Source organism: Pteropus alecto, unplaced genomic scaffold (genome assembly GCF_000325575.1).
Source record: "Pteropus alecto unplaced genomic scaffold, ASM32557v1 scaffold88, whole genome shotgun sequence".
NCBI lineage: Eukaryota > Metazoa > Chordata > Mammalia > Chiroptera > Pteropodidae > Pteropus > Pteropus alecto.
This window is the reverse complement of record NW_006494611.1, coordinates 2676090-2687328: the sequence shown is the minus strand read 5'-3', so window position 1 is coordinate 2687328 and position 11239 is coordinate 2676090. Positions and strand designations below refer to the sequence as shown.

Here is an 11239-nt window from a genome sequence, read left to right as displayed (position 1 = left end):
ATATGCCCAGTGTTTCCTAGCCATATAGTCCTTGGGAAAAATAAATAGCAATATTTCCTTTTTTAATGTTTTCTCAACTCCTGGATCAAGCAGTATTTTTTCCTTTGGAAAGAATCAACTGCTGCAGACACCTCTCTCTGTGGCCCATGTCCTCTGGCAATGGAGGGTCTGTAGTACCCCTTAAGAGAAAGAAAAAGAAATGAGTACTCTCAGGAGAGGCTTTAAAAAGTTACTTCTAAAACAGATTTAAAGCATCATAATGTAAAAAACAAACCTCATAAAACCCATTCTCCTAGATTAACATATGTCAAGTACTGTGTTAGCTATTTAGCTATCTAGGGCTACCTAGCACCACTGACATGTGGGGCCAGGTACTTCTATGTTGTGGGGGGCTGTTCTGAGCATTGTAGGATGTTTAGCATTGTAGGATGCACTACCTACTAGATGCCAGTAGCATCCCTCCAACTCTGACAGCTAGAAATGTCTCCAAACATTGCCAAATGTCCCATAGGCAAGCAAAATCACAATCACTTGAGAACTACTGGGCCACACTATCCAGTATTATAGCCACCAGCAACATGTAGCTATCGAGCATATGTAATGTGTCCAGTCCAAATTGAGATGTGTTATATATATAAAATACACACTGGATTTCCCCTGGTGATCCTATTGTGTAGCCAGCCAGAATTAGTACTGAGAAAAGAATGTAAAATAGCTCATTAGTAATTTTTATTGATTATATATTAAAAAGATAAGATTTTTGTATATATTAGGTTAAATATATTATTAAAATTAATTTGAGCTGTGTCTTTTTACTTTCTAAATGTGGCTACTAGAAACATTTAAATGACATTTGTGGCTTGCATGGTATTTCTGTTGGACAGCACTGAGCTAGAGCACAGATTGACTGGCTACAGTTTGGCCATTAATCTTATGTTAGGCATTTAGTTCTCAGTAAACCATTGGATTTAAATTCTTTTTGTTCCTTTGGAAAATCGTCCTTCATATAGTAGAGTAAAGGAGACAAGGAGTATGTAAAATATTACATATTACCAGTTTGCTCTCCTGAGTACCGCTAGTAGTATATTAAAAATTGGTTCAGTGTTCAGATGATGCATGTTTGTCTTACATTTCTCTCCTCATATTGGATTTTATCTCTATTTTTATTAAGATATATGTTGTATTTTAAAATTTAACTTCTGTTTCTTGGTTGGTGACACTGAATTTAGAGGTTGAGAGATAGAAGCTTTTGAACCAATTTAGTAGATTATTCTGGATTTTGGTCTTTTATATATACTAGAATGTAACCAGCATGAAGACAGTGATTTTGAGGTGCAGAGTCTGTTTGTTTACTCCTGTATCCCCAGTACCTAGAGCAGTGTCTGGTACATAGTAGGCCCCTCAATAAAAACTTGCTGAATGATAGATTATAACACCATGTCTTTTTCAGAAAAGCTGGCTGTTCAAAATATATTAGTTTCCTGGTCACTTCTAGAATTAGCTTTATTCCTCTTCCCCTTAATTTTAATTTCATTATGCAGAAAATTTCCCTTTTCATATTTAAACCCATCCATCTTACTTTTGATGGTTTCTGGCTTTGGGGAAAATGGAGGTGATTTCCCTTCCATAGATGAACTAAATATGCTATTTAATTTTCTCTCTACTATTTAATCATTTTTATGTAACTTTTGGGGGTTAATTTCAGATGGATTAATGTACAGTATGAAACCTGGATATCAATTAGTTCATCTCCAATCTGGTATTTATTGGTCCCAACAATTTTCACTGATTCACATTTCCTTACCCTGTTATGTTTATGCCTTCCTATAGTAAACCCTTATAGCTTGAATATTTTAAGTCTTTTCTATTGGTTCGTTTCCAGTTTTAATCTATTCAACCTTAGAATGTTGATAACTCACTTTACAGGATGTTAATGTGGTAGGATAAATTTATTTTTACCCTTAAACAGACATACTTTTTTTCCTGGCATGCTTGGCCAGGTAAGCTTTTTTAGGAAGCCTAGAGAGGAAGAGAAATTAGGCATCCAACCAAATAGTTAATGAGTATGAGACATCTGCGCATTTGCTGGCAAGGTAGTATAAAGATGCTTTTATTTTATGTTTAAATATTAGTCTATAATGTATCTGTCTTTTAGCATCTGCGCATCTTTGGTTTAAAAACAACCAGGAAGTGCATTTTTGCAATTAAGTAAAATAGTTTATTTACATCCTAGTGTTCTAATCATGTACTTGTGACTTTGACTTTGGAAACTACCATTTGCTTTAATGAGGTTAGTTAGGACAGTCAGAGTTAGAGAGTGATAGTTTATTTTAATCCGATACTCACCCTAGGGAAGAGAGGAGAACTGTCTGAAAGGTACATATGAGGTCATCTGGTAGAGTGAGGATTTATTTGTTTGTTCGTTTTTTCTTTTAAAGGCACATAGCACAGTGATAAGGAGACTCAGCTGTACAGCCTAGATTCAGATCCCTGCTGCTCTTTAACATCTGTGTGCCTCAGTTTCCTCAGCTATAAATGGGGGAAATAATATTACTTTCCTCATGGGGTTGTTCTGAAGATTAAATGAGTTAGTGTCTGTAAAGCATTTAAAACAACACCCGGCACATAGTAAATGACATACTAGTTTGTAAAATTAATCTGCACAAGTTTTCCTGTCACCTTCCAGTAAGCAGTTTGCCTTTATAGATAACATGCTAGTCATGAGATCTGGCTATAAACAAGGCAGATTGCCCTAGCCTCATGTCAACAAAATAGAAGTGAGAGTACTAAAGCTAATAGTACTCTTTTGAAATATCACTGGAGTACATATTCTGTAATAAGGCTAATTGAGCAAACTGGTCAGATATCTAATTGCTAGGAGCTATACTCTTTAATCCTGTAATCCCACTGCTTCAATTTATCCTAAATAATCCAGAAAGAAAAATAAATGATAATTGTTTGTTATACTATTAACAATGAACAAAACAGTGGATAATCTAAACAAGTGGAATGGTTAAGAAGATCTCAGTGGTGTATCATGTATAGCATTGTGATAATAATTCAGGTAAGGGGGCAACATGAAGATATTTTAGTTGACATTTGAATAATAGGTGCCAAGCTCTGTGCTAGGGGCCAGGGATACAAACGAGTAAGATTACCTACCTTTCAGGAGCTCTTATCAGAAGCATCCCACTGCAGTGGTAAAGGTGCAGGGAATACATAAGAGGAAGGAAATAAATTCTCTGACCTTGAAAAAGTCTGGGGAAAAGCTAAAAGAAAGAGGAAATAGTAGAGATAGGCTGTAGGGTTTATCAGATGGACAAATTGGGGTAATATAGTTAATATATATTCAGTGTTTATTATATACCCCATACTTTGCTAAGCATTTTTCATTATCCCATTAATTCCTCTCAACAGTATGTGGTAGGTGCATGCACCATTATGAAAATGAGTAAACTGAAGCTTGAAGCGGCTAGGTAACACACTAAAGATTTGTGGTAGACTCAGCATGTGAACCTATGTCTGTCTTCTAAAATGCATGTTCAAAGTCACTATACTGCACAGTGGCCTCCAACTATGGGAAAATTTTGCCTGTGGAGGTACTAATACTTTAAGACCACAAAGATAATAGTTTTATTGGAGTAAGAGGATTTTCTCTTGATTTTCTTGATAATGTTATTTTAACAGACAAGAATTCTTGCCAACAGCTAAATACCTGTTACTTATTGTTTTGAGAGATCTATCTCTGAAGGAACTAGGTGCAGATACGGAACTGCACTGTTTCCTTCAAAACAGAGAATCCTGCGCAGATCCTCTTAACTCCATTAGATATTTCAGTGAGTAAGATATGGCAACAAAGTTGACAGTTTGGGAAGCAGGTTAGGAAAGAATAGCAAAAATGGGGTATGATTTGGAAAGTCAGTTGCTTGCAGTGGCAGCTTTTGATTTTCTTAGATCAATAGTAGAGACTTCTTTATACCCTTACTGTGGGAATTCCTACTCCATGTTTTATTATATGAAAATTTGGGGATTAGTGCTATTTCAACCACTTCTTTGGGGTTTATCTTTGTCAGGATAAAATTATACTGACATGTAAATTCTTATTCTAAAATCAAAAATAGTACAAGAGCCCTTAGTCTCTGTTATGTTATAGACATTTAATAATGCTGGTACAGTACTCAGGATATGCCTGGAAGAATGAAACTTTATCTACCAATTCTCATTGAAAAACTTTGGAATTTTGCATTCTCCAATACAGGAAGTAACTTACTACCCAAGAGGTGGTGGGACATGACATCGTTATGTATAGAGTCAAAGGAACAAAACTCATGCAATAAGAGTATTTTGTTGTGAAGTCTGTCCACTTTTTTATTCATAGATTTTGATGAAAATTATAACTAAGAATTTTGGAAATGAAGAAAATGAAATTAGTCTACTGTACATGTAGAAATTGGCATATTCTTATTCCCAGCATCTGGAACAGTCTTGAACATAGGTGCTCAATTAATGATGTGTTGAAAGAATGAATGAAAATGTAAAGATTTGTTTCCTCTTAATGTTACTATTTCGTTCTCATGTAAGAATACTAATTGATGGCATACCAAGTTTTCCTTTTTGATACTGTAATGTCAAAAGATGTTTATAAAACTCTCCATAACTCTTGAACTTGGTTCTCCTGGAAAGGCAGAAGAACTGAGGTAGCTAAAAAGAATAAATTTGGAAATGTTATACACCTCTTTTTTAAGACTTATTATATAGCTATAGTAATCAAGTTAATGATATCAGTAGAAGGACAGGCAAGTAGATCAATGGAATAGAATCCAGAAATAGACCCGCACAACTCTGGCCAACTGATTTTAACATAGGTGCAAAGACATTTTAATGGAGAAATGGTAATCTTTAATAAATGGTATTGGAACAATTGGACACCTATAGGCAAAAAAATAAAGCTTTACCTAAATCTTACACCTTATACAAAAATTAACTCAAGATGAATTCATAGATCTAAATGTAAAACTATAAAATTTTTAGAAGTGAACAGAAGAAAATATTTATAATGGATTAGATGAAGAAATTTTAGACGATACTAAAAGCACAATCCATAAAAGAAAAAAAATCAATAAATTAAACTTGATCAAAATTTAACTTTTGTTCCATGAATGGTTCTAATAGAGGAAAAATACTTGTCATAAAATGGAGAACATATTTGTAAGTCATTTGACAAAAGACTTGAATCTGTAATAGAAAAGAACACTGTAAACTCAACACTAAGAGAACAATCCACTTAGAAAATAGGCAAAAGACTTGAACAGATACTTCACCGAAAAGAATGCATGGTTAGGAAACACAGGAAAAGATGTTAAACATCACTAACCATTAGGGTTAATGCAAATTAAAATCGTGATGAGATACTAAGCCACACCTATTCAAATTGCTAAAATAAAAAAAGAATGACAATAAGAGGTGATGATGAGGATGTGGAGAAACTGGGTCTCACATGCATTGCTGGTGGGAATGTAAAATGGTACTGTGATTAAGTAATTTCCATGAATCATAAGTAATGTCAAGCTACCTTATATATATTTCTTGTACTGTTAAAAGTTAAAATAAGAAGTGAGATCTTCATTCCTATACAAATTTGTAGTGGATATACATCCAAGCTTAAATTATAGTTCTAGCTGTGTTTTTCAGAACCTCAATGAAATAAAGAAAATTTCCATATTTCAAGATTCATTTATTTTGGAAATCAATAGTGATGATGGTCTCACAACACTGTGAAACATAATTAGTGCCCCTGAATCATACACTTAAAAATGGTAAAAACGGCTAATTTTATGTTATATGTATTTTGCCACAATAAAAATATTTATTTAATTGAGCCATTCAGTGGTTTCCACCCAACTTTCATTTGGGAGTGATTAATCTGCAAAGTAATATCACATAAAGGCAATGTCAAGAGAAAAATCTAATTGAATTCTGTAATGCTTTCCAAGAGATGAATATGCTCAACAAAGTCATATACTCATGGATTGCTTTTTGGTATTTTGCAGTACCTGTCTGTGTGAAAAGACATTTTCAAATATGGAATTGTAAAATCTCATTATAAATCAGCATTAACAGGTGAAGATTTGCAATTGATTTTGATGAAAGGGAAAACCATTTTAAACCTCAATTAAGTGAAATGTTATTTTCCTGTAGAAGAATGGAATTCTTCTCAATAGAAGACCTATATTACCAAAAATATGCACTCACTGAATATTACTATATTTTGAATTTTGTCAGTAAACATTTTGTGGAAATTTGTGTTTTTTTTTGTAATTTAAGTACTTGTATAATATCCTTGATTTTATCTCTTGGCTCACAAAGCCAAATATGTATCATCTGATCCATTATAGAAAATGGTTCAAGCCCTGGCTGAGCATTGATTGTTCACTCTTCCTTCTTTTCTAATATGTGCTTTTAAGGCATCCACAATTTCATCCTAGGCTCTGCTTTAGCTATGTCTCACAAATTTTAATGGTGTTAATAATTTCTTACCGTTTAACTCAGAATATTTACTACTTTCCATTTAATGTGTTCTTTGTATTATCTAGAAGTGTGTTGTATAATTTCTGAATACTTGGAGATTTTTCTTGTTATCTTCGTTACTGAATTCTAATTAAATTCTAAAGTGGTCAGAGAACATACACTATATAATGTCAGTCTTTTGAAATTGGTTCAGGTTTGCTTTATGGCCCATGTAGTCATATGTATGGCATGTAGTCATTTTTCGTCATCTTCTGAAGCTTTGAATATCCAAATAAGGCTGGTCCTTATAATATTCTTTGCCTACTCCGTACATATTCCCAGTTTCTACTTCCTCATAGTAGATATGTTTGTATTTTTAGTGTAACTTCCTCCTTTTTCAAACCAATGGTTTTCTTTTCTTCCTCATGTGGTTATAGGCAGCTTAAAGGTTAAAAAACAAAACAAACAAACAAAAAACAGCTTTATCCTCTCCTTGAATCTCAGCAGACTTTATTTAGTTTATTATTAGGTGCCAGTGTCCTTAACCACTAAATAAGTGTTCACCTTATGCTTTAAGACTTTGTATGAGGTACATGGGAACTCTCTGTACTCTCTGCTCAATTTTTCTGAACCTAAAAGTGCTCAAAAAAAAAAAAAAAGTCTAGAAGCTTAGAAGTTTTAAGCATCTGGTTTAATGTTCCTTAGTGAGTTCATCTCACACAAGTAAGTGCTTAACCCCCTGACCCTTGAGATTTCTGTTAAGATGAATCTGGCTTGCAGTTTGAGCTGTTGTGTGTCAGGTATATTTTCTGCTATCTGTTTTCTAATGTTCCTTTAAGTACGCTTTGCTTTCTCTCTCTATCTGCTGAAACTCCAGTTGGAATGCCAAGATGCCTTGGAAACAGCAGCCCGAGCTGAAGGCCTTTCCCTGGATGCCTCTATGCATTCTCAGCTCAGAATTCTGGACGAGGAACATCCCAAGGGAAAGTACCATCACAGCTTAAGTGCTCTGAAGCCCATTCGGACCACTTCCAAGTAAGAGGCTCTCCTGGTTAATGACTTCTCCATGAAGCACTGAAAACAGTTTTGAAACTTCGAGCTAAGACACGACCATTTGGGGAGCCCTGTTTTTAGTCAGAAGCTCTGAACAGTATATTATAAATGCCGGCTGGCCTCTCTGTGTGTGTCTACAGTTTTGTGTTTTGGTTTTTCTCTCCTTAGACACCAGCACCCAGTGGACAATGCAGGGCTCTTCTCCTGTATGACCTTTTCCTGGCTTTCTCCCCTGGCCCGCCTGGCCCACAAGAAGCGGGAGCTCTCAATGGAGGATGTGTGGTCTTTGTCCAAGTACGAGTCTTCCGATGTGAACTGCAGAAGGTAGGCGTCTCTGGTCCACCTCGGTCTCCCACATACTGGATGCATAGGGCCTGAGATAGGGGTGTGGGTCCAGCAGTGTGAATTCCTCACCTCTGAGCTAGCCGATGGAGGGAGGGTAGCCTGGGGATGACTTTCTCTTTGCTCTTCTGCTTTATCTCCTATTTCACTTTTAATCCTGTTTTAACCACGGGCTTTCTCTCTCTCTCTCAGCCCCGCTTCTCTTCCTGAGTCTGCAGGGAGATTATGTTGCTGCCTTGTGACAGAGTACATTTTTGTGGTAGCTGATTGTCATGATTAAAATCTAGTTTACGACTTTACATTTTATCACAGGATCCTTCAGAAAGGGTTGGGGACCCTTGAGAAAGGAAGTTCTTATTTGCAAACAAATTCTATTCAGGGATAATTTTTTTGGGTGGAAGGAAAGACTTTTGTTCTCATCATTTTCTGTATCCTGAGAGGCTCCCCAGTCACCCAGGAAGGGTATTTTCTTCCAGAAGGTGAAGACTATGTGCATAATGTTAAAGGAAAGACTTGTGTGAGTGGTGTCAAAGCCTGGAGACAAAAAGTGATGGCAGGCGGGAAGCTAGGGTGTGTATATTCCCTGGGGAGACGTGTAACAGAGGACATGTGCCCTTGTTAAGACTAGAGAGACTGTGGCAAGAAGAGCTGAATGAAGTTGGGCCAGACGCTGCTTCCCTCCGAAGGGTTGTGTGGATCTTCTGCCGCACCAGGCTCATCCTCTCCATCGTGTGCCTGATGATCACGCAGCTGGCTGGCTTCAGTGGACCAGTAAGTTCTAACCATCCTTTCTGACAGTCTCTAGGGGCCCGGCCATGGCCAGCTCTAACACTCTTGTTCTGTTACAGGGGTTGTGCTCACCTTTGGGCTAGTTAGCAGCCTTAGAGATGCTTCCAGGTCTGTTGAAAGGGAACGATTGATTTTGGAGTGAATTGTGGCTTGGCAGCATGTGGAAGGATGAGAGGGTTTTGTTGCAAGAGAAGAAATGAAACCGGCTTGCTTTCCTGGGGTGGGGGTGAACCTGAATGAGTCTGGCTCTGCACAGGACTGTGTTCCTTTGCTGTGTGGTGACATAAAATGATAGTCTTGGTTCAGGAAGGTGTGTCTCTCAGTGCTGTGAGTAGGCAAGAGCAGGGCAAGAGCAGCCTTGTGTGGCATAGGCTGTTGAGTTAGTGCTGGTGATGCACCAGATGCCTGGAGGCCGAGTTGTCACATGTTTGATGGTTCTGTGGCAAATGAGTCTGGAAGAAGCTAGAGGACTGTTGAGGTTTCTAGAGTCTCACCTGGAGTCCATTTTAAGATCGGTTTATAGCGTAAACTGTACGGCATGTGTTGGGGTGGCAGCCGTGGTTTCTTCCTGGCGTGTACTGAAGGAGAGTAGATAAGAGAGTGACGTTCACACTGTTTTCTGGACACCTGTTTCTTACACCCACTGTGCTGCCTTACACTTGAGACTTTGATTAAATCTATTCTCTGCATATTTGCCTTGAGGCATCGGAGCAGTAGTGCTACTATACTGTGCATTTTCCGTGTGTGGGTAAGCTGGAGGTTCATGATTTTGGTAAGTATGTGCCTAAGATGCATGGTGATTAGGTAAAACTAATTTGCATTTTTTCTGTTGGTTTTTTAAAAAATGTTTGATACCTTTTTAAAAGTTTTGATCCTTTTTCTGAAGCAAAGAACACTACTTTTCTGATATTGGGTTTCTACATTAATTGACCAACTAATACGTTTTTGTGTAAGTTTTGAGTAAGCGGGACCATGTTATGTTATTATGACTATTATGTTACTGACCAAAATGGTAAACGTTTTCATAGGGCCAGCTTCCCCCAAGAAGAGCTTCTGTCATTGTTTCACTACAGGGCTGGTGGCTGCTCTGACGTTTCATAGAGTCCTTTCAACTGGGTAGCACGCTGACAGGTTTTCTTGATTACATTTGGCCCATGCGAGAACTTCATTGGCTCCCCACTCACCAAAAAAAAAAATTGTTCCACAGATTATTGGGATTTTAATTTTTTACTTGGAAAAAAATTACCTATGCATGTTCACTTTGGGGGCCTTACAGTCACTCCCTTGAGCATCTGCATATTCCTTAATTTCTCTTTTAAGGCACAGCTCACTGGAATACTAATCTTTAGTAAATTCTTCTAGATGCCAGGGAAACCCGAGAGAGTCTTCCTTTAATGGGAAAACAGTAGCACGCTTTTCCTTCTCTCTATCCTCTTGGGGAAGAGCACCTTTAGGTCTGTGTTAGTTCATGAGATTCGTCCTAGAATAGTCGAGAAAGAGATGGTTCCGTCCATAGTCTCTCTAATTGATAAAAAGATTTAAAATTGTAAGCAATGCAAACTTCTTTTTTTGGAGCTCCAACTCTAATAAATTTCCTTTTAATTGGAAATGGAAGAATTAGGCTGGTTTTGAGATTAATACTAGCAAAGAGCCTACCTTCTGTTTGTGGATTTAAATCCTTTCGAGGAACAACCCTTTTAGATTTTTGCACATTTGCTAATACGGCATGACTTTTAAACCGACTTAGACTGTTCTTACAGAAATCTATATGAGAACCCACTTTCTAGATTTGGCATATTTCTTATCTCCCCCTCAGGCCTCACTGAACCTTGGTAGCCATATACAGAAAAAAATGAAACACAATCAAGTTATTGGGTTTTGTTTTCAAGCTGCATTTATGATTAAGATGATCCAAGGTTTCAGGGATGCCAGTATGACCGGCACTCTGTCCCAGGTGTCCAAGGGTCACTGTAGAGTTAATGGAATACTGGAATCCATAAGAGTGTGGTCCTGACCTAAGCCGAGGGGCCAAATTGCTAAACTTACAGAGACTATCTGTGGCCTTCCTGGATTAAAACAGCTTTAAGAGACCAGGCCTGACCTATGATTTGTGTGTAGAGAATTAGCATCCGCCCTGTAGATGTGCAAGAGAAGGCCACCTCCTGCAGTGCCATCTCTTGGTGAATGCTAGCTCTGCTCAAGGGCCTTTTGGGGAGAGGACAGTGAAAAGCCTCTAGAGAGGTAAGTTTTCCACCCTCGCAACCTCTCTCCAGCTGAGCTTGCTTGGTGCTGTCAGAATCTGGATTTGGGGGGAGTCTCTCTGTAGTGGAACCAGTGACAGAAGCTGTTCTTTAGAATTTTCAGGATTGGCTGTATTCTGCGGTCAGAATGAGAGAGTCAAGCTGGGCAGAATCTCTCGCCAAGAGTTCAGGTAAGGTAATGTTTATTCACTGGGGATGCTTTCCACAGCCAGACAGCTATGCTGACAATCTCAAGTTTTCTCCCAGTTTGTTTAAATTTACATGATAAATTTGTAACTTTTTAAAAC

The 11239-nt window shown here is 37.6% G+C and overlaps 1 protein-coding gene across 4 annotated transcripts in view; it reads left to right on the top strand.

Annotated features, from left to right (window-relative positions):
* ABCC5 (ATP binding cassette subfamily C member 5) overlaps positions 1–11239 on the top strand; it is a 69389-nt gene that overhangs the window by 11789 nt on the left and 46361 nt on the right. For 2 of the 4 annotated variants that reach the window (XM_025042222.1, XM_015599930.2), the window contains exons 3-6: positions 7385–7542; positions 7729–7884; positions 8526–8673; positions 11047–11122. In XM_025042222.1, coding sequence (XP_024897990.1) covers positions 7385–7542; positions 7729–7884; positions 8526–8673; positions 11047–11122 — 538 coding nt within the window. The remainder of the gene's footprint in view (positions 1–7384; positions 7543–7728; positions 7885–8525; positions 8674–11046; positions 11123–11239) is intronic. The other 2 variants (XM_006925769.3, XM_025042223.1) reach the window with 1 other exon arrangement.